Source organism: Anarhichas minor, unplaced genomic scaffold, assembly GCF_050575085.1.
Source record: "Anarhichas minor isolate MPS153535 unplaced genomic scaffold, ASM5057508v1 ptg000027l, whole genome shotgun sequence".
NCBI classification, from domain to species: domain Eukaryota; kingdom Metazoa; phylum Chordata; class Actinopteri; order Perciformes; family Anarhichadidae; genus Anarhichas; species Anarhichas minor.
In genome coordinates this window covers 10,122,906-10,146,011 of record NW_027466473.1, presented here as the reverse complement: position 1 = coordinate 10,146,011, position 23,106 = coordinate 10,122,906, and the positions used below count along the sequence as shown (strand labels likewise).

The 23,106-nt window shown below is 40.0% G+C and overlaps 3 protein-coding genes across 3 annotated transcripts; 1 reads left to right on the top strand and 2 right to left on the bottom strand.

Annotated features, from left to right (window-relative positions):
- Positions 1-4: 4 nt before the first annotated feature.
- epd (ependymin) lies at positions 5-5,638 on the bottom strand. Its single transcript, XM_076101842.1, has 6 exons — positions 2,572-5,638; positions 2,388-2,419; positions 2,125-2,262; positions 1,845-2,031; positions 1,653-1,734; positions 5-1,527 (listed from the first exon to the last, which is right to left on the bottom strand). The coding sequence occupies exons 1-6, from the start codon at positions 2,645-2,647 to the stop codon at positions 1,401-1,403; spliced, it is 642 nt and encodes a 213-aa protein (XP_075957957.1). The 5' UTR covers positions 2,648-5,638; the 3' UTR covers positions 5-1,400.
- A 2,729-nt stretch (positions 5,639-8,367) lies between these two features.
- LOC142959889 (uncharacterized) lies at positions 8,368-11,149 on the top strand. The gene is made up of 4 exons (XM_076101393.1): positions 8,368-9,549; positions 9,679-9,780; positions 10,277-10,468; positions 10,588-11,149. Exons 1-4 carry the CDS (start codon positions 9,391-9,393, stop codon positions 10,768-10,770), a joined length of 636 nt encoding a protein of 211 aa, XP_075957508.1. The 5' UTR covers positions 8,368-9,390; the 3' UTR covers positions 10,771-11,149.
- LOC142960170 (unconventional myosin-Ic-like) lies at positions 10,330-22,979 on the bottom strand. Its single transcript, XM_076101841.1, has 32 exons — positions 22,877-22,979; positions 20,482-20,640; positions 20,277-20,392; positions 19,139-19,337; positions 18,820-18,900; positions 18,485-18,664; positions 18,288-18,386; positions 17,587-17,700; positions 17,421-17,492; positions 17,202-17,321; positions 17,026-17,108; positions 16,758-16,863; positions 16,568-16,648; positions 16,376-16,467; positions 16,156-16,250; positions 15,975-16,021; positions 15,778-15,858; positions 15,399-15,504; positions 14,819-14,936; positions 14,607-14,720; positions 14,329-14,405; positions 13,908-13,976; positions 13,485-13,569; positions 13,219-13,378; positions 13,002-13,085; positions 12,813-12,906; positions 12,660-12,715; positions 12,427-12,562; positions 11,985-12,055; positions 11,806-11,903; positions 11,605-11,704; positions 10,330-11,491 (listed from the first exon to the last, which is right to left on the bottom strand). Exons 1-32 carry the CDS (start codon positions 22,892-22,894, stop codon positions 11,465-11,467), a joined length of 3,138 nt encoding a protein of 1,045 aa, XP_075957956.1. The 5' UTR covers positions 22,895-22,979; the 3' UTR covers positions 10,330-11,464.
- Between the last annotated feature and the right edge of the window lie 127 nt (positions 22,980-23,106).

The following is a 23,106-nucleotide window of genomic DNA, read 5'->3' as shown; positions in this document are numbered from 1 at the left end:
AGGAGGAATAGATATGCTCAAGACATTTCCATACCACAACCCCTTCATGACCCAAATTAATCTTTAAAACATCTTAGTCACTAGTTTTGACCTCCTCAGCTTAAATAGCGTTAAAGAGCAAGCTGCCCTCATGTTTCATCCGTTCTGTGTATGCTGCTACTGTGAAGTAGGCTAATGTGATAAGTATTAAAAATACCACGGAGCAAACAAAAGTAGCCTGTACTGGTGACTAATATTAATATCAACATCATGAAAACTTGAGTCAGTTTGATCATTTGGGTAGATGTTTGAGCATGATGAACAAATGGCCCCTCAACAACAAAAACCTGCGTGTTGTGACTGCAGAGTGCAATGATTGAGTAAACCATGTGATGCAAACATTTCAACGAAAACTCCCAATCATATTTTTGTTTTGCACAACACAAATGTTTGTTTTTTTAAAACCCAAATCCTCCTGAAGGCAATGAACATGATAATTCCATTTTATAACCTTATATTTTGGTTGCTTGGTTCTAGTTCTATCAGGACTGCCTTGACACTGGATTGAACACCGTAGACTGTCTTCCAGACCAGAACACTCTTATTAATACAACTCTGTTTTAATACAGCTATTATTAATATGTTCATGTTGGTATTTGTAATATTCACACTGATATACATTAATATTATTCTTACTTATATCAACACTGTTGTTAGACTTGAAGATGGTCAGTTCTTCAAATTAAAACGTATTTTAGCTGATATTGTGTGTACAAGTTGCATATTCCTAAAACTGTGTTTAATCAAATGACAAAAACCTAATTGTTACTGGATCCCTGGACAGAACATGATCTGCAATGTGGCATACACTCTCCTTGAAGGTTACTTCTAGGTGATAGGGAAGGCACATAGTAAAAGGAACAAGTAGTCAAATGGGGCCCAACCCTATGGCCCCGGGGCCCCGTATTGGATTAATCCGGCCCTACAGCTCTGAAATGGTTTGCTGTTTCTTGATTCAAAACCTGCTTGTTCAAAAGTTGTACAAAGGAAATAATCTTGGATTCAAAAAAAGACACGTCTCTTTACACCATTGACAGCTTTGACATTTTATTGTTCCATTAATCATATCTTACAGGTTTTGTAAGCAGGACCAACTTGAAAAGCCACCAAACAGTTAGTAATTATGACTACTTCTATAATCCATGTCATATCTCTTTCCTTTACATCAAGTGTATGCATACAGGATGATCCATTCAAAGCCATATCTTCATAAGGGAGTGAAAGATGTGATGGAAACAACTGTGATGTAGTGCAGTGTCACACAAAAAGCTCAAGTCACACATGAAAAGCAGAGAAAAGTCTAAAGTTCTGGCAGGCCACAATTGTATAGGGGTTTGGATTTTCTGCCGGCGAGGTTTCATCTACATGAACTCGTTGAGGAAGCTATTGACTGTCCCTTCAGGTGTCTCCTCCAAAGGCTGGGCCAGACAACAGGAGGGAACCACGAGAAGATCAGGATCCTTGATCTCGCTTTCAACCTCCGTGATGCTGTGAGAAAGTGATAAAAAACATGACATTTATTTTAGCCTTATGCACCTAACAGATGCTAAAAAAGTCACTTAAATATACCTGGAGTGGTATTTTCTCCAAGGATTTAAAAACAATTCACCAACCTGACTAAGAATGCTGAGGACTCATGGAAGTACATCGTGCACACAGGCAAACATCCCATAGTTACAGACATGGAGTAGTGGCCTGAAAAAGAGAAAGACGGAAAATATTCAAGTCATAATTCCCTCTGTCACATATTCAAGGCACATATTATTATTATTATTTGACATATTATTTTGTAGCATTTCTCTCACCTTTAATGTCTGGCATTGATCCTGTCCATACGTTGGTTTTTATACCCTCCCCTTCAATTGATGGACTCCCGACGTTTACTGTACCCATAAACGTTGCATCATCGGGGATATCCAGAGGGTGCTGGGTGCATTGCAACGCTTTTTTCTCACAGCTCTGGTTTTTGCTGTCAATCTCATAGAATATCCCCTGCAGGATGTAGATACAGATTCAGATGTCCAGGCGCAAAACAGCATTAAGTGATCTGTTACATTTTTTTTTTTGAAGAAACAAATCACCCACCTCATCGAAAAACATCAGCAGATCCAAACCCAGTGATGTGTTGGTGGGGTAGCTCTCGTTGGATCTGAACCGCAGTTTCTTGCCCATCGAATCATAAGTGAATGCACCATATGCTTTCACGTCACCCTTCATGGATCTCTGCAGTTTCATTGAACAAACATGCATTCCGAGAGTTTAGTGCTAGATTTTAAAATGTTATAAAAAAAAATAAAAAAAATAACAGAAATACAAATTTTCCTGAAAGACACATTTTAAAAACTCACCAGACTCATGAATCCTGTCATATTGGGAGCATCTGAAATATAACAGTGTCAGTTAGATGAGTCTTATGCATGCATGCAACAACATATTAAACATTGGACACACTAATATAACATGCTACCTAACGACCTAACACTACACAAAATCAACAGAAAGAACCAAAATGATGGAACTACAAATTCTTACGACAAGGATGATGGTGATCTGCATAGGTGCTGGCAGTCAAGCACATGAAGACCAGGAGCGTGATAGCTGCATACATTTTTCCTGGTACAGAGGGAGTCACAAAATACAAGTCGAGACGGCAAAACCAACCCTATAAGCGCATCTACCTTTCAGAGAAGTGACTGCTGCTTTTATAGGGATCAAATCCGCTGTGGTCAATAAGTATTACGTAAAAGGACCCAGGACTTCAAACGTCAAGCTGTCTAAACAGATCAGACCCAGCTGGTGGTGACCCAATTTAACAACTTTCTTAGACTATCTCTTCTTTTGTGATTGTGCAGCTGTCCTCAGATGTTTTCGTGCATTGTTTACCTCTGCCCCGTTCGGTCAAGCGGGGACAATCGTGGAGGTTATAGGCTCTTGGAGCAAAGCAGTAAATCTCTAGATAATGTTAAGTCTTATTTAATTCTATGATTAGTGATAACAGCTTCCACTTTACAATGATGATATGATTAAAAATACTGTACACTATATGTCAGCAGTCCCCCATTCGTACACACATTCACACACTGATGGCGGATGCCGCCACCTACCCATCAGGATCTGAAGTAACATTACATACAGCGATTTGAGGAGCCGGGGATCGAAACGCTGATCTTCTGATTAAAGTATGACCCGCTCTACCTCTGAGCCACAGCCGCCTCCGTCAGCTAAGATTTAGAGAAGCCTAGATTGACATGGATTCAGCCTGTGTCTGTCAGAAACAGAATCTTTCCTTTGAACGGTGACTTTCTGTCCCATAATGGCAATGGACCCACATTTTATATCAGCTTAGGCTCAACAAACTTCCTCCTCACTCAAAGTTAGCTGGTATGGATGCAAGATGGCTGCAGGTCCCTGCAATTCTTGAAGATCACCCCCAGACACGTTTAAAGACATTCAAAAATACTTTGAGAAATCATTTGTGTCACAAATGTTTGTTTCTTTACACAAACAAGTAAACATGGCTTTTTTATTTAAAAATTGACTTTATTTACTTTTCAGTAAGTAAAAATACATTTCTGAGTCAAGGGGGACTTTAAATTTGTATTAATTTTACAATGAACATTTTATTTCATTACCTGTAATTTCCTTTTTGTCAGAAACAGTCAAATCTTTTCAGGATTGGAATCAAATCCCATCGACCTTGATTTGATATTTTCTCTCAGCTGAAACCGTCTTGCATGAACTGGAATGTTATAGATCGTACACAGCTATGGACATTTAAGTACAATCCAGGGCCTTAAGACTACTTTAATAATCTTTATTGCTGGTTAGAGCTTATGTGAAAACCACAAGAAAAGGGTTTTACCAACTGCCAACTGTATCTTTTTATTTATTACTCAAACTACTACTACTACTTAGAGCCTGCCCTGAGATAAATGATATGGGAATATTCATATAACCTCCAAAATAAAGATTTTTGGACACCAAAGGTGAAATAATTGTTTCATGTGGACTGAATATTATCATCAGCATCTGTGAAAAATTGTATCCAAAGATTAAAACTTTATATTTTGGATTTCTGAAAAAATCTGCTTCCTCTATTTAGAGAACAAAAACAATGTAACCCGTTGTAGCCCTTGATATTCAAAAATGCAATAGATATAGATAATGAAGAACAGTCAGGTGTATGCAGGATGTATCACAATGTCATAGTGAACATTCGAAGAGTCTTTGCCAGCAATGAATTAGGCCGGCCTCTTAAAACACCCTCACTCAACCTTTCTTTTATTAAAGTGATCCAAACTAAATAGAACCCCTGGGGAGTTTATACCAGGTCAAATGCACGGGCCAGATCAAAAATGTGTTGTTGTCCAACTACACTGTGTGCAGCTGTCTTTTGTTCTTTTGCACAATGTCCCTGCTGTGTCCGTGCTTTCAAGCAAAGAACTTGGTGAACTCTGTCAGACGGATGAGAAACAGCAGTAACTTATTTCTTTATATAATTCTTCTTTATATAATTCATAGGATTATTTCCTAAATGTTTGCATTATTAATCAGCATTAGGATTTTTTTAAGCTTTTGAAAGACTAATATTGCTCAATAGCTTCTTTTTTTTTTATCACAGTAGATAAATAAATAGTAAATAAATAAAATATAATAATACTTAAATTCCCATGTGGTGAATAAGAGAACTGGATGTCAGTGCAGCATTGGATACTGTTTGTTGAGGAAGTCTAAAAATGGGAAATAAATACATAACAAAACTAAAAGGGATGCCTGAAACCACAAATGAATGAGACTGAAAATAGACTGAGAGTAAATTGTACGCATCATAAGGGAAATTTGGCATTACTGTACGAGGGGAATATGGGAGGGGGTTGCTAAAATGAGGGAAGCCCTTCTGATCATGCACACATTCCCCTTTTTCTGATCATATCATGACAGTTCAAGAAGAACTCAGCATTCTCTCTTTCTGAGAGGAAGTCAGCATGCTTATGAACCGTGACTCACCCACTCACCCACAGTACCGATAGTTTCTTTAAGTTCTGATTTCCTCATTTAAAGTGTAGTGGTGGCCTTCGAGTATGCATTTTTTGTAGTGTCTTTTTTTGAATGAAAAATAATCAGCATATACAATATTGCCATAATCCAGTGTAGATAGTATAGAGGATAATATAATGTATTTTTTTCCGTTACTAAGGAGAGACAAGCTCAGTTACTAATCCATATGGACATCATTTCATTAGGGGGCATGGATCATCCAAGGTCTGTGGTCTCTTGCAAAGTGCATACCAGTTTGGAAGAAGCTTTTAATTTATGAAAGATTTCTGGAAGTCACACAAAACAAACTGTAACCTGGAGAAGGCTTTGATTTCTGTGGCATACAAGATGGTATATTGTCAGCATAAAACTGACACTGCAATGTTGAGGTGAACTGAGTCTGAACGTAATACTATTACTTTGCTATCATTTTTTGCCGACAAAGTTTTTGTTAAAAGCTGGAACTGTATACATCAACTGTATGAATGAAATATGTAAAGTGATTTATAATAATTTATGTGACTAGATTAGATTAAAATTAATAACATACTGTACAAAAAAGCCCTATACACATTCCTGGCCGGCAGTTGCTTTTTCACACTTAGGGCAAAACATATATTCACTAATACACTTTAACTATAATACCACATCAATGACAACACTATATGGAAAAAGGTCTTGTGATGTATAGGTTGATTTAATGAATTAGGTCACAAATGCCTTGGGTTATAGGTTAACTTCTATTAGAGAGTAATAAACAGTAAATCAGAGACAGAACTATTACGTGACAGCGTGAACTTTAAACCCATGCTGAACACTGACAACCTCTGGCCTCAGCTGTGCGTAACAAAGAAACCATCTAGACGTTCCTGCTGCCCACTGATATGCCAATGTGAAACCGCCACACCACAACGAGGCAGGCTTTAACCGCCAGTTGTTTCACCAGTGTTTCGAGTGAAGAGGGATTTTCAAGGATTTTCAAGGATTTTTTGGTGTTGCATAGAATATCTCAGAGGAAATTTCACAAACGATCTCATCTTTGCCCTCTGCGTTTGTTGTCGTCACACTGTAACTTTTCTTGGCACTGTGTATATTTTGTCATACCTGTTAAATCCAGAGAAATAACCCCAACTGATCCTAATACACGCTCTTAGAATTAGCTTGATTTTTTTAACCTGACAATGAGAAATTTGTCATTAAATGTAATTGTTACCATTGAATAAGATGCCCATTTTATCCTTCGCTATTGTCTAATTAAAAGAAAGGAAAGGTAGAGGAGCATTTAACAGCTACTGTGGTCATAAAATCAAAATCCATATACTTCTATATGTTTACTACGTTATCTTTAACACTTGGGTTTTGTTGTTTAAGTTCAAAACACTTGGGTTTTGTTGTTTAAGTTCCATTTAGGCCTTTATTCTGGCAGTGTGAACTGGCCGATCCGGTCCCATCAGGTGTGGCCACTAACACTTTACCATAAATAATCGCATCCTCAGAGAATAAACATGCCCTTACTCTGTGGACAGGTGGTTTTGGTAGGTGTGGTAAGAAGAGACTGCTCAGAATGAATTATTTTATTTTGCATCTAATCAGGGCAGAATCAATCAAGTCTGCACAAGTGCAGTAAAAAAAAAGGCCGCAATGACAATCAGGCCTTACATTTTAATGATAGATAACTTTTGTTACATTTAACTGCCGGAATGTACACAACATAACTGGAAATTAAATGATGTAAAAGACCAGCATTCACAACTTATAATCATTTAATGCAGCAGTGTTGAAGAGGATCAGCAGTACTGCATTTTGTCCAACTCAAACCTGATAAATAAACACACGTACTGGCACTGTACACATTTCCAACTTTATTTCTTTCAAGCTCACTGATCATAAAACAAAAGCTTTAATCAACTCAGTATTTTATTCAATTTTCAGTGGGTTGACAGAATATCCCCCCAGTTGTCTTTCATTTGAATGTTGGGTGACTTCCCACATTTTACAATTTAGATTTATCTCTGGTTGGGAATTTACCGCCGAAGAATTATCAAGTTCTTCATGAGTGTGTGCAATTTTCTGGAAGAGGGAGCAGTTCCTTTGGCCATGAGGAAAACTGAATATATACATTTTCAATAACACTTTCAACTATAACACCGAGAACATTTTGTAAGAGCATGCAGGATCCGACTAAATAAAGCCTAGAGATGAGAATGAGTGATGTAAAATGGAAAACTACAGTCAAATCTACAGTAAATGGCATATCAAGGTTATGACTGTCATGATTCTGGACAAAGCACGGCACAGATGCGATCAATGTAACAGGAAAGTTCATCTTTTCAAGGCAGGCAGGAGACCAGGTAAACAAATCTGAGGAAGGCTATTAGACAGTCTGGCAGAGGAACAATTGATCTGGGGAGGTATACATAGATGGTGGCTGATGAAGGAATGAGGTGCAGGTGGGAAGAGTGAAGTTTAGGTGATGGGAATGGGAATGAGATGCTCGCAGGGCAGGAAGGAGTGGCAGTTAGTGATATGGCATGAAAACAGAACAGATGAAGAAATAAACTCAGAGTTGGCAGGGCTCTTGACAATAACGAGCTTTATTCTTCATTAGTTCCCTCGTAACGAGGACTTTGCATGGCAGCAGTGAAGCCTCAGAATCAACGTCAGACCCAGAGAATCACATATATTACATAATGACACTAATAATATCATTATCTTAATTTCGAATATAACTTTTTTTAACAAACAAGCAACAAAGTGCTTCAGTTTTTATTTTCAGTGACAATGCAAATTTATGATAAAACGCCTTTTTCCAAAAATGACATTCAATGAGTCATAAGGATAGTTGAGTTGTTTTTTTCTGTCTTGTTTAGTGAGAATCAGTGAAACTGCCAGTCATTACTCATCTCCATCATGAGACTCCTCAAACATTCCCTTAAGATGCACAGTCAAGACTGAACTTCACTGCCTCCTGAAAAAAGTTTAGTGATTTTAGTTGTTTTGAATTGATTATAAATAGCAGTTATTAAGGCAGGATATCAATAATAAAAGTGACATATTGTTCACACTTATACTCCTATTTAATCCTATTTGCTTTCCTTTCTTGTCTGTCAGTTTAACTTTAAATATCCTGGTAAAAAAGGTGATGCAACTTAAATACGCAACCACACTCTGAACGTTTTTTAGATAATAGGTTTTTTAGACTATAGAGCTAACCCAAACATTTAATCAGAGCTCCTAAAAAACACTAATTTCCCACATGCCTGTTAGAGAAAAGAAAATGCACGATGCATTTCCTTTGTAGCTCACTTCCTCACCTACCTACCACTTCTGTCTGAAACATATTGATGACCACAAGATGCTGAAACAGGGAGAGAGTAAGAGAGAAAGAATGACAGAAAGGAAAAAAAGAAAAAACTCCAGTCAGAAACCGAAAGCAAGAACCTGACAAATATATAAACAGTACATGAGCCTTACCATAGCATGAATTTATCCTGATCTTGTTCACTGCTGATCCAAGGTAAGCCTATCTTAAAAATATAGATACCTAAGACCATAGTTTGATGGGTTGTGTATTTGTGAATATACATGTATATAAGTTTAGATTACATTTCTTTTAATTATTTAGTGAATCACCATGTATGCACATGTTAGAAATTACACAGCAGACAATTGTAGAAACAGATGCAGAGTGTGTTTATGGCAGTGCATATACAAGTAAATGGACTCATTGGTTTGGGAACATTCAGTTTGTATTTCTTGAACACACTTTACTTAAACTGTCTATTTCAAACAGTAAAAAAGCTTGGCAGAAAGCTGCAGTGTTTCTGTAAGCATCAATAACGTCTTCCTTATCGGTAATTTGCATCTTTGTTGCAACAGCAGCCGGTAGTAATGTCTGTAATCTGAGTCTTTGGATTCAGGACTTTGCATAGACAACCGCCACGTTCCTTCCACACTTAAACTATTTAGAGGAATCAAGACACTTCTGTTTCCATGCATGTGCACCTAGACAAAATGTGTTACAGAATTACATAAGAAAGAAAGCATGCCGTGGGGTGGAGTTTGGAGGATGTGGGGTTGGATTTTCTTTAAGAAATATCAATGGTCTTGGAATGGAAATTGACAGTTAAGTTCCCATAAAGAGAATCAGTTCACTTAACCGGAACGCTGTGGTTTATACTGGAAGTGATACTGTGGGTCACCCTTTTTTTCCTTTTTTTTTTAAAATACAGTGTTGTACGCAGAAGTGTTACATCTTGAACTGTAAACAATAGATGATATTAACCCGCATCTCTGGTCATGTGACTGTTTCAGATGACTCTTTGGTGGCGGGCACTCATCCTCCTTTGCTGTGTACTGGACTGTGTGGAGTCCTCTTCTCCATCTCCGGTCCTCCAGAGGAATACATACAACAACTCCTTTCGTCTCACGAGGTCCACCCGAACCCGTGTCCAGCAGCTGCAGAAGAAATACGTGAGTAGTAAAAACATGTCTCCCTGCTCTCCTGACGGGTCAGCTTATCACTGTGCGCTCTGCACACAGCCATCATTAGCTTTCCCTATAATTACAAATATTTAATGGTTACCATGTTTACTTTAACAGAAGGAGCAGCAGTTGGGAAATAAGCATTTTGAGGACAGAAGTCGGCAGTTGAAGGGCCTGCCATTGCTTTCTACAGATTTCTACAGCTGGATAAATCTGACGGTTAGTATCCTCTTCAAAACATTGCAATAAAAAAATCAGTCTGGTTGTTAGAGAGTGCAGGCAGTGTTGTTGAACTGGGGCCTGAGCGGTGGGGGGCCCGTAGAGAGAGCTACTCCCAATACAATAGCTAAGTAACTCATTTGTAAAATATATATATATTCCTGATTGTGTGTGCTTCATAGCTAGTAACTAGCGTGCACTAGGGCCTGTCATAATAGCGCGCAACGGGGCCTTTCGTAACTACCTTACGCCACTGGTTGTTACACTGCAAAACATTATTATTTCTCAACGTTTTTTGAGAATTTCTTCCACTGTTTTGAGATATTGTTTTCCTCATGAGGAAAAAACACGAAACCTGATGACATCGTCTGAGAGTCTGATCTTGCAGAATGTAAAATTTGAGTGGAATTCCCCTTTTACAACTTCAAGCAAAATGAGGGTCTTGCGCAACATTTTGATTATGTAATCATGTGTCTGTCTCTTGTTGCGCATTCAGGAATGGGAACGACTGCATGCTGCTTTCTGGGACATTGAAGCCTATTGGAAAACGCTGGAGCAGAAGAGAAAACAGCTAGAGAAGCAGGAGAACGAGCACATGATGAATCGGGTGTTAGGCAACACTTTACCTCAGAGCATCAGGCACATTCAGCTTGACCTGAGGGACCTGATGAGCCAAGTCAGCAGTCAGGTATCCACAGTCTTCTTCCTCAAATCCACTCACAATTTACGCTTTTTTTAGCCCACACAAACCCTTCGGAGGAAGTGACACTGATGTCTGATGAAAAATTGTTTTGCTTTCTTCTCCAGATGAGTTACATGAATAGCTCTTGGACAAAGCCAACCTCTCGCACACCCTTGAACCCACAAACCAGATCCAAAACAGTATGGGACAGCAGAGTGGAGGGTTACGTCATTCTGAGGGATCTAGACCTCTACCTAACCAAGCTGGCAAGAGACTTCCTCCTTCTGGCTTCAAAAACACACTTTTGACTGAAAACAAAACCCCGGCACCCTGACAACACACACACACGCACATAAAGGGAATAAACAGCGATCAGCACCTAATTGGAATAATAGTTAATAGTTTAATCAGTGTTTTAGTGGTGTTGTCAACACTTTCCTTGGAGTGCTCTTTTTAACTCATGTTTTACTGTATATTTAAGGGTTTTCTTGGGTATTTCCCACAGTTTCTGTCTCACCTCTAACTGTAAGTTAGCAATAAGGTCCCAGACAAGACTTCCCAACATGATGTTTTTCCCCCAAGCCTTCAGTCTACTGGACTTTCCAAATATATATTTGCTATTTATTGACATATTTATTAACATGCTATTTATTTCAAAGTGGTTTTATTTTATGTCTCTTACAGTATAGAGATACAGTGTTTTACATTATTATATTATTATTTATATTTGATGAAGTGGAAATATATTTATGTATGACTGACAATAAAGAGATGAAGCAATTGAAACAGTGAGCACTTCATGTTATGATTTTCATTATTGCATTACTAGAGACATTCTTGTAGTTAGGATGATGCATATGAAAGGAATCTTCCTTCTGTTGTGTGTGCTTGTGGTATTATTCTGTCGGCTACAAACTAACACATAACAGTGAAAACCTCTGAGGGTCAGTCCTCCAGTAGGCTAAAAGGATTAAGTTTATCTGGTTGCTGTTTTCTGTTTCTTCATGAGCTGTTGCTCCGAGGGGCAATCTGCAGAGTGAAAGCAGATTGAATACAGTCAGCTGGCTGAAATGTTTTTAATATAAAAAAAACAAAAAACCTTGCAGGCTCAACACATGACATAAAAACAGCCTCTGACTCACCACTAGCAGATGTCCTCGCTTGCCTTTGACCACCTTTAGCTCTGGACCTCTGACAAAATCAATGATTCCTTCTTTGCCTCGAGCCGCAGCGAACCTAATGCTGTATGCCAGACAGGAGGTAACAAATAAAAGACAGGATAGGACATGAGTACTGTTGGGTGGAAAATGACTACCGTAGAGAAGCAGTCAGAGAAGCCTCACCTGCCCGGGCTGATGTTGACAAAGTTGACTTTTCTGGCCATCATGGCTAGTTTTGTCACCAGCTCAATCACATGGTTGCAGTGCAGTACCACGTCACCCTGCGAGGGACACAACCGGATTTAGAGTGGTTGCATGGGCGTGCACTAGTAAACAGCCATGACTGCTGTGTCTTACTGTACCTTCTGCTTATTGTCCTCATTGGGCATGTGCAGAACAAACATCCCATCGCTGAGAGAGCTCACAGAGATGCCTGTTAAAAGAGAAAACCTGGCTTGGATTCATTAAACTAATGAATAAAATCACAATGAATGTATGTCCTCATCTCCTGATTTGGTTTCATAATAAATGGTCATCCTCTCACTTAAATGTATCTTTCTGAGAGAAACACTTTTTTTTCTGTCACAGGATGACAAGAGCAAATCTTACTTGTTGCCATATGTCATATTTCTGCAGAAGTGCACAGATAACGTACAGTAATTGAAGTGTTATGACTGCTGAAAACTGTAGCAACTTAATAACTCCTCTTTAGCTAGAGAAATGAAAATGAGCTCAGCAGTGATCATGGATTCAAGGACATTGATCAATATCTTAACATAATACATTTCTCAAATTGCCTTTCACCTCTCAGAGCTGTGTAGTCAATCCTCTGTTTGATCTTGGTCCTGTCCACTAGCACAGCAAAGGCGTTAGTGAGCAGCAGCTGGCGAGGGCGAGGCTTGTAACCCCTCCTGTCATACTTTACGACTGATACGCCATACTGAAAAAGCACAAGGAGACACATGACTGTGAGGCAGCTGTAAAGTCATGTAGCACTTTTATTACATTGCATAGGATTAAAAAAAGGTCCATCCCACCTGCACTTTGTCATTGCCGAGGGTCTGGACGACTTTGAGATTGATTTGTTCACGTTCTATATAAAGCAATGGGGAAGTCTCTGTAAATGTTATTACATCCTCTGTGTGGTGTTAATTGGTACAGAGGTAATTAGTTCATGTATCAACACGTACCCAGCCTGGAGTCCAAAAACAGCCTTCCAACACCCAGAGGATAGCTGTCTTTCTGGTCCTTGAAGAGCTCACTGGCTACAACCTTCTGCATCATCTAGAGAGCAAAGAAAAATCAGGAAAGATTTTTTTGAAATTGCACATTTAAAAGAATAACAACTAGTAAGGCCATGTTTTCTGGAGTAAGTGTACCTGCTTCTTCCATTCAGGCTGGACCCTCCTGCAATACTTCATGAACATGTTTCTCATGTGCAGTGTCCGCAGGTGCTCAGAGGTCTGTAGGGCACCATGGAATTGACAATGCAGAATTTGCATTAATAACTCTGCAAATTCCAACTTACTTCTGCTACTTATTCATTCTTTAATCTGTATGTAACGATGTGATGTAGCAGAATGAGCCTCTGTGTACCTCCACGAGTAATGGAGGGGGTGTCGGCCAGTTTTTGTCCAAAACGCTCTTGGGCAGGTTTTTACGTAGATTCTTGAGGAAGGAATAGCGCACATGATCCAGGAAATACTCATTCTCAGGGCAGTATTCCTCATGGCGGTAGATGAAGCCTTTTATGAGCCTGAAAACAAAAAGATAGATACAAAGAAGGAAATCAACTGTAAATGCAAAATGCAGTCACAAAAATACATACAAAAACCAACAGTAACAAAGTAGCAGTGAAGCACCTGCGTATCAAGTCAGCAGCCTGTCGACGCCTCTTAGCCCTCCTGCGTGCTTTCATCCCTCGCCACCCAGACTGGATCGTAATCGCTGAACATACACATACATGCAAAGATCATCACCACAACACCTTTTACACTCGGTCAAAGAGACCATTCCACGGTTAGTAAAGCATAGAATGTCAGCTAAATACATTTGTTGTTAAGTGAGATACAGTGAAATCTTCACAAGCATATACACCCAAATACATGAGCTGAAACGTGGACCAAACTTTGATGGCCACCCAAAAGTATTTTTTATGTGCTTGTTCATAATAAACCTGATGAGTACTTATGCATGCATGCATTCAATTAAGCTTTAGGGACACAGTGAGACTGTAAGGGAGACAGGAAACTGAGGGGGGAGTCAACAGAGGGAGGTGCTCTGACCTGCGCTTCTGATGCGTTGGTACTTGGCTCTCTCCCTGTAGCCTCTCCATGACGTCTGCAGGGTCAAAGCTAGAACACAACAAATAAAAGAGAGTAAAGGTGGTTGGAGAGGTGTTGCAGTGGCTGCTGATTCATAGTTCAGCATAGGAGTTATACCACTGAATAGATTCATTGTGACAGAGTGCGATAATTGCAGCGAGGACATTGTTTGCTGTTTAATAGGTGTGAACACAATAATATAAATATCTCACAATATGTCGCCATCTAATACAACATTACCTCAAATTATGACCTCGGAAACATTTGAATCATAACCCCTCTGACACCGTAAACATATTATGTACTTCCCAAAGGTAATATTCTTAATAATAGTCTTCCTTTCTGATAACCCAATGTTACAAACCTTACCACTGTTACTCACCTATCTCTGGCTTTTTTGCTTCTAGTGCATCTTCAGTGGCGAAGAGAGTTTTTGGGAAACGGATGAAGATTTTTGACCTGCAGAAAGTGGACAAAGAAATGTGTGATCAACATGACACTACAATGCCATTTGACAATCACTGCAATTAAAATTGTATGCATGGATGCATGCATTTAGTCTGGATGGTCCCATAATCTGTTGTGCCCACGAAGCGACTCATGGACCCCCATTGCCAAACTCTGCTCCCACTCTGTACTCTCCCTCCAACAATACATTACCTGCCCAGTTTGTACTCCTCTGCTTGGTAGCCTAGGTGGTTGACCAGTATCGAGACACCATCTGCAAGTCTGCCGTGCCAATTGGGCCAAGTCTCAGGACACAGGGGTTTATATCTGTGGCCGTTTGTACATAGAAAATAATGACAGTTGGTGGAGTCAACATAATGAACAATCACTGGGGCTGTAAGCCATTCAGAAAGAAAGTCAGTCACCTCTGCAGGAAGGCTTCAAAGCGACGTCGATAGGCAAAGCCAGCTCTCCTGACCCTCAGGTTTTCCATCAGGCCCAGGTACTTCACCTGGTGTCTGACCAGAACTTCATCAAACCTTCCTGCAGGGAGAGATCTTATTTACTACAACCCATTTACTTATTTACTACTTATTTACAATAATACACTTATGGCAAATCTCACAGCACACATACTATACTATATTCTCTCTCTCTCTCTCTCTCTCTCTCTCTCTCTCTCTCTATATATATATATATATATATATATATATATATAAATACTCAAATGACGAAACAACTGGGCGTCCATTTATTTTATATTTTTCAAAGACACCTGCCTTTATTTCTAATTTTCCTTGTTTTATTAGTGCCTCATTATATTTTGGTGATAAACCTTGTTTTTTGATTATATTCAATCTCTTTCACATTAAAATACTTCACAGGGCACTTCAGAGGGCACACGATAGCACAGGTGACATTATTTAAAAAATGTTTTAACTGCTTTTGTTTGAGAATAGTACTGTAATATACAAGAAATTCATATTACAAGATGTAAAAGTGTACCTGGCTGCTTGGCATCATTAGGTTTGATACAGCGCACGTAGGATGGCTCTTTAGACATGAGGATCTCCATAAGTTTCACCAGGCTGTTTTTAAACTGAGTGGCGGCCTAAGGAACAGATTTAAAAAAACAACATGAAGCTACGGGAAATTCTCTGTATATTTCTGTGTGTATTGAAAACGAGAAAGGATTCATAGGTTTATTGTTATCACTATCTGTAAACGACAGGAAAACTTTTGATTCAAACCACACCTAGAAATGATCAAAAACAGCTAAGAGAGAGAGAGAGAGAGAGAGAGAGAGAGTGAATTAAAGAAAGAGAGAGTGAAAGAAAGAAAGAGAGAGTGAAAGAAAGAAAGAGAAAGAGAAAGAAATTCTCACCATCTCAGGGCGTTTCTGGTCTATCACTCCCTCTCTGCGGAAGCAGTGACTTACGATCTGGTTGTCTGACTGGCACATGACCTGAACAGAGACCAAACAACACAACCACATGTCAACATGACGGACCCCCGCTCTTTCTCTTCCCTCAAGGTTTTTAAAGGTAAAGGTTAAACCGTGTCCATTTTCATTATTCTTACCTCTTTCAGGTTCCTGTTCAGATATTTATTGTTCTTCTCTAGGAAACCTGAATGAGATAAACAATAACACTTGTCATTGAGAAAAACAGTGGGTTGTGGGTCACGCTCTAAAACAATTGTGGAATAAATGCATGAATAAAAACAGTCCACTGGTTGATCAAGTGATGAATTACAGCTTTACCATTGACATTGTAGTTGACCTCCCCAGCATAATGCAGCAGCCTGAACTCCTCCCTACTCATGACCCTGCGGGTTTTTCCATTTGCCAACTTGTGACTGAAAGACATACACACACACACACAGAGAGGTTCAAACAAACATAGGCTTGCAGATGTGAGAAGCCGTGGTGAGAGTCTTTGCACTGCTGGTCAAAATAATATTCGATATAAGACAATGCTTACGTGACAAAATGGGGATGGCCGCCCAGTGTGTCTTCCAACTTCTCTAAAAAGGAGACATCACTGGTCTCTCCAGGTCTCAGGCACTCCTCATCCTGAATAAACAGTCACGCTATTTAACTTTATCTGCAGTGACAGAGGGTATAAGACGACATCACATACATGACAAACATATAAACTACTTCTTGTGCGCACCAGAATGGAGATGATGCCTTTGTGCTTCTCCTCTATCAGGTCACAAATGATCTTGTTGTCGAAGTATTGCACCGTCTCCCACTGACATTAGAGGGGGAGAGAGGACAATGTTATGCTAGCATGGAAATATAAATATCAATAAGTATATCCAACTTTTTTGTTTTGACGACCCAACCAACAATCAACTCACTGCAATTCCCTCTGTCTCGTACTCCTCCTGCTCAGATCTCAGGGTGAGCTCAATAAACAGCTGCTGGAGCTTCTCATTGCAATAGTTAATGCAGAACTGCTCAAAACTGTCAGGAGAAATATAAAGCAAGTTAGGCCAAATCCATGCTGGAGCGATGTGCAAAAGCTATGTGCGTTAGAGACAATTTCTGACAAAGCCTTTGGTTCACTGAAAAACAGAGGCAGATTAAGATGCGCTGTAAATAAATGGAATTGAATATAACTCATACCTATTGTGCTGTAGGACCTCAAAGCCATAGATATCCAGAAGCCCAATGACTGAGCAGCCCTTACCGCTGTGGTAGATTTCCTCCTGCATAACGTGTAAAGTACACAGCATGCGATCAATGGTAAAGCACAACAATTGCATGTTGCATTTGAGTTGTTATCAGAACTGTTACTCAACCTTCAGAGCCAGCGACTGATTCATCTTCTCCACCAACCAAGTGAAGGTCCGACCGTACACAGACTTGGCTATGGCATCGCGGGCAGACACTGCCTGCTCAAAATTTAGCGGGCTGATCATCTGTAATGCACAAACGCAAGCGAGACACAAAATTATAAGATCATAAGATACACACGAAACAAGTAAACATGTGGGGAGCACGGACACAAAGACTGTTACCTCCTCTCCTTTGGCAGTGAGTTTCTTGTGAGTGAGTGCCTCCCCGAGCACTGAAACATCGATACCCAGCAGCTGGAAAACAACAACACATCTGCTGTTAGCTATGACTTTTTTATGTGTTTTTGCGTATTTCAACATCCAATAATACTAGTGGGACTGTTCTGACCTTTGCAAGATTTGTTATCTGAGTCTCAGAGGTGATATAAGCTTCTCCATCCTCCCCTTCCCCAAACTGAGTGTTTCCCAGATGGAGAACACTGGCGATGATATTGAGCAAGTTCTGAGGTCAGACACAGGAAAGACAGTCAACAACCTCACAGATGTTTTCAATGAATGTCTGGAGAGTCACTAAGAATATGATCATCCATACACAATCAGAACCAGAGACATTTCAAGTGTAAAAGTGTTTTTCAATAACCTTTTGAATGAAATGGTCACAACAAATGCTTGATGCAAAGTTGATGTAAACAGTGCAGGATTAAAAAAGACCTTCAAAAAAGCCTTTGCAAATGTTTCATGACGAAAACATTCTAAGGATCCAAAAAGAGTTTTGGTTGGAAAACAATGTAATGTAAAAAATACAGATTGTTCACTATTAAAACTGCACAGGGTCCTGTGGTTTAAACTTGTATCACTACTTTAGGATTCATGTAGAGTTGTCCTGAATGTTTTTATGATGATAAGAAAAGGGATGTTTGGTCAGTGCAAAAAAATAAAGGATAACAAACAGTGGACATGTTCATGATGGAAATTAACATTCCCAGATCATTGCTCATATTGGATCCATTCCTTTTGAAGTTCCACATCAATGTGGTAAACCAGAGAATATGAGTGAAAAACAATGTCACGGCTGTGATTGCTACTGACCTGCACTTCTTCCTCTGTGAAGCCAATAACAGACAGGGCCTTCATCACAACTTTCCAATTTCTCTTGTCACTGACGGAGCTCAGTCTGGGACAGTTTCCCTGAACAAGAAAATGAAATATCACACCACAATTCATCTCAGTAAGAAATATTAGTTTGAAAAAAAAAACAAGTCATCATACTTCTGCACCACACACACCTTCACCAGATAGCTGTAGTTCTGAGGGTTCCTTTCCAGGGCCAGTGCGGTCAGCAAGTCGTCGTCCCCTCCATCCAGAAGCTGATAGAAGATGTGGAAGTTCCTCTCACCTTGGTTCTGGTGCACCACACGTGATTTCTCCAGCAGGTACTTCAGGATGTGACCGCCCGCTGGCGCCCCCTGGGAAGAGTTACGGGACACAGCAGGTTGAGTGCCCTAGACTTTTAAATGTTTGAGCTTCTATCAATAATATAACTAAACAAACTGCTGTTTTCAGTATGGTATGAGCACATATGAGTTCTATAGAGTGTGAAAGCAAAGAAGGGAGCGTTTACCCTAAAGTCAAACTGGATATCCATGTATTTTCCAAAGCGGCTGGAGTTGTCATTCCTAAATGTTTTGGCGTTGCCAAATGCCTGCGCAAGGCAAAAGAAGCAAGGAAATTAGAGGGAGGAAGAGAACATAAGAGCAACAATACAATGACAAAATCAAACAATCAGGAATAAATATTAAGAAGCATTTACAAATAACAAATATGCAAAGGTCAGTCAGATTTCTCAGATCAACCAGATAATGTCATTTATTGTGAAAGTCAAATAAGTCTAAATGTACCGTGCTTTTAACTGATTGCGGCTGTTTGAATAGTGTAAATACCTCCAGAACAGAGTTAGACTGCAGTAGGCGGTCACCAAGGGTTGCCATATGTTCATTAACGGGGCAGGTGACAGAGTAGTAGAGGAGGATCTTCTTGGACGCTTCTGTTTTACCTGCTCCACTCTCACCCGATATCATAATACACTGGTCCTTCCTCTCGGTCCGCATGGCTCGGTAAGTGTTGTCTGACAAGGCGTAGCTGAGGGGAAAAACAAAAGCAGCTTCAACTACCGATCAACATATATTTGAAACATGGTGGAAAAGTCACACAAACGTTTCAGTCCAATGGAAGCAATGCAAGCAGTCTGTTGTGACTGTTATGAGTAAAATATGTGGTTTACATGCTTGCTATTATCAAATGTATTTATTTATTTGATGTTTTACTTATAGAAATAAGTAGGCGCACATAATCACATGCTATCCATCGTATATCACAATTTGTATAGTGTTCTTTTTTTAAATTTCCCTTTAACCCCAACTCACACATGACCCTGCTGTCAAAAATACAATATCTTAAAGAAACGTGTCATGTATACACATTAAAGATGAAATAGAGAGAACACTTAATGTCACATCAACACAGCGAAAGAAAACAGCAAAAAAAAATTAAAAATAAAACTGTAAACAACAAAAACAAAAGGATGGCGTATTCAACTGTTGTACTTTGAAAGTCAACAGTCTTTTCCCAAATACCTTTAGTTTTGTCACACTTATGTAGCATATGCACCAAAGTACTTGTTGCTTCCCCACTATGAAATGTATTTGTAATCATTACAAAATTACATTTATCCACAAATGATAAGAATGCATAAACCTGGTAAAACCTATTTTTGTTATTAAATATTCTTGTCATGATCTATTTAGAAATGATATGAGGCAAAATCAAAAGAGGTTTATAATTCTAGAGACAGTTTAATGTGAATTATATTAAGGTAGAACTGAAACAATTTGATTAATTGAGTGACAAAAAGACCCCCCCCCCCCCCCCCCCCCTAATACAGTATATGCATCGAGCTATAGAAAGCCTATGTGGAGGTTTCAGTATTAAGGCATATAATACTCAGCATGCCATGTGATTATTATTACAGAGGACAGTGGAGGAGTTAGATAAATGTCTGGGGACCCTGAAGTGACTCACATGTGAGGCGATATCTCATAGAAGCTGACCCCTCTGTAGCGGTCCATCTGCTGCTTGGAGTAAATCTCCAGCTCTTTGTAAGGGTTCACCGACACCAACACGGAGCCAATATACGTCTGAGGCAAAACATTAGAACACATTGAAGTATGTTTCACCACAGCAACTGAAATGTTTTGGAACACATGAAGGAAATTGGCTCTATTACATAGATGAGGTTTTCCCCGAAGCGTCTCCGTAGGTTCTCTATGAAGGCAGCCTCACTGTTGTAGTTTTCCAGCAAGACAAAGTCCTGCATCCCGACCCTGTCCCGGGCCGTCAGGGCGCTCTCCATCACCAGGCGCACTCGTCCTTCAACATCCACCTGCTACAGGAAGAGAGAGAGAAGGAGGAGCATTACGGAGAGGAACAGAAATGAAGCAGAGAGAAGAAGATCTCTGTTTTTGCTGGTAATCTTCCAATAGATACAATTACACTCTTTTGACCAACAGGGGGCACAATGCATGATACATTTCACCCAGTTATGAAAAAATTGACATCTGACGCTCAATATTACAATAATTGCCACATCATTTTATCACAAGATAGAATCTATGACGAAAGACATATTTCAAACATATCTTCACAATATCAGGGCAAATGTCTCCAGACTTACTGACACCAAAACAACTCTGTAAAAACACAATGTAAGAACAGTGTCTTATGATGTATGTGCAGTACACACAGCTCGATATCACCAGACGAGATTTAACCGATGCCGCAAGTAAAAGCGTGTGTACATGTCAACCCCACTGTGACGGCAAACATTATAGTGCAGACAGGAACTAATTACCAGACGGCAGAGTGAAATTCTAAGATATGCCCTAAGGTAAGATATTAAAAACACAACCACATGCACGCTCGCACATGCAGAGAGATAAAACTGTCAGCTGTCAATACTTACTGAGAATAAATATCCAGGCGCACAATTCAGTGTGTAATCAATGCACTACACCCCAGCCAAAGCAGCTGCACTCCATCTTCAGTATCAAAGATACATTTATGAGAGAAGCCCTGCTGTTTTTCTTTACACGTTCATAAAAAATAAAAAAAACAAGCAGAAAGTGGAACAAAGGGGCTAGACTTCCACAGGACTTCTGTTTTTCTTGAATGCAAGAGCCTCTCAAGGGTCCCATTTAATGCCGGTAAAAAGGTCATTATCTCTGGGCACTGGAAGCAGGAAAATCCTTAAAAAAACAAGAGGACAACAGTGGAAGATTGCCAAGAAGCGAGAGCAAAGGAAAGTCACTGGACATTCCCACTGCAGCCACTCCTCTCTGCTTCACCTTAGAGTATTGTTCTCCCACTCCTGCAGGTGGGCTTCCTACAGATAGTAATTACAGTTCACAGAGTTTCCAGAGGATAAAAAAACTAAAGGAATGTTAGGGTCAGGTTTGGGGCAGGCGTTGAGTGAATGCCACTAAATGTTTCTATGTTGTGTGTCAAACAGCTGTGCATGCTTTTATACACTGAGGATTTGCTTTTGCATGCATGGTCAACAAGAAACTTGCATTCATGACACCTTTAAGGCAAAAGTAGTATAACTAAGAGTGCAGACCAACAATTAAGATGTACAGTAGCCGCTGTGCTGGCAGTGCCTGTGCAGTGCCTGTGCAGTGTCCACTTTTCCAATGTCCGACACATCCACATTTGTTATATTCTTGTTATCCCCACTTCTTCTTTTTTTTTATTGACACAAAAACACAGCAAGCGTTGTTTTCAAAGATCTATCTCTCAGCAGTCATGAGTTCTTATTTTTAGTTTTATCCCAGGGGTTCTATTAACACGTGGAACTAATTTTCGGGATGAGAAGCCTCACAGAAAGCATTCCTGCCTCTACGGCTGGGGTAGAGGAAGTCTTAAAGGATGTGAAAATCCTTCTTATGGAGATACTGTGGCTGAGATACCCTCAGAGTTACAGGTCTGGGGTGGAGATAAAACCAAAACACAATGTAACTCTTGCAGCTTTAACTCTGATTTAACTGACAGGCTCCCAGCAGGGCTTGGATGCTTTATGGGGGGGGGGGGGGGGGATTTGACTGATAATAATCAGGAAGCTTCAGTGAAATCTGCAGGTTTGTAGGTGGAGCAGCAGTGACAACCAGTGAGGAGGCTAACCAAACAGTGGGACTTGGCTCCAGGCCCCATGACTAAGCCCTGCTGGGCCGACTACATTCGAATTGTCTTCCTTATAAGGCATGCCCCTCCACTCTGTCCCAGGGCGAGCTGCTCTGCTACCGCAGCTGGCTCTTTATCACTCATGTGCCAGTAATGGATATGGTGGAAAAATACCACGTTTATTCTTCCTGGGCCGCATGGATTAAACCTTATACAAAAAACCCAAATATTTACTGACTCATACATGGGCAAAAAGGAAAAAGAAAAAAACCTCGAAGTGACTCATTGTTCTGTTTTGCTTCCCCTTCCATAACAGAGACAGTGAATTAGTGGATCGGATCTTGTGCTTCACTTTGTAAGCCCAGATAAGGCACATAAAAGCCAGTCAGTGTGCAGCACTAAACGTGAAAACACAACAAGGAGCATCATGGTAGTCAGGAACTTACCCTGCCTTGGTACCTCATCCTGTCCTGTTGTTGTTGGAAGAAGGCTGTATTGGTGGTCCCCCCCCAGGCTGGCGCTCCTCCTCTCGTGTCAGACAGATTCCTCAACTTTCCATCCACCTTTTCTCATGGGTGACACAATTAGGTAACTTTTCTTCTCCTCTCTCCCCCCGCGTCAGGTACTTTCTCACTTTCTCTCAGCTTTAGTCTCTTTCTCCACGCCTTTCCTCCTC

Bases quoted from the DNA above. Each gene is read 5' to 3' on its own strand.
- epd (XM_076101842.1), bottom strand. From the start codon at position 2,647: ATGTATGCAGCTATCACGCTCCTGGTCTTCATGTGCTTGACTGCCAGC. The intron at 2,420-2,571 runs GTAAGAATTTGT...GTTATATTTCAG, and splicing joins AGATCACCATCATCCTTGTC to ATGCTCCCAATATGACAGGA. The intron at 1,528-1,652 runs GTTGGTGAATTG...ACTTTCTCACAG, and splicing joins TCCTCAGCATTCTTAGTCAG to CATCACGGAGGTTGAAAGCG.
- LOC142959889 (XM_076101393.1), top strand. From the start codon at position 9,391: ATGACTCTTTGGTGGCGGGCACTCATCCTCCTTTGCTGTGTACTGGAC. The intron at 9,550-9,678 runs GTGAGTAGTAAA...TTACTTTAACAG, and splicing joins AGCAGCTGCAGAAGAAATAC to AAGGAGCAGCAGTTGGGAAA. The intron at 10,469-10,587 runs GTATCCACAGTC...TTTCTTCTCCAG, and splicing joins TGAGCCAAGTCAGCAGTCAG to ATGAGTTACATGAATAGCTC.
- LOC142960170 (XM_076101841.1), bottom strand. The intron at 18,387-18,484 runs GTGTGTGTGGTG...TTTCTTGTTCAG, and splicing joins ACTACAGCTATCTGGTGAAG to GGAAACTGTCCCAGACTGAG. The intron at 17,701-18,287 runs GTCAGTAGCAAT...GTCTGACCTCAG, and splicing joins TCACAGAGGAAGAAGTGCAG to AACTTGCTCAATATCATCGC.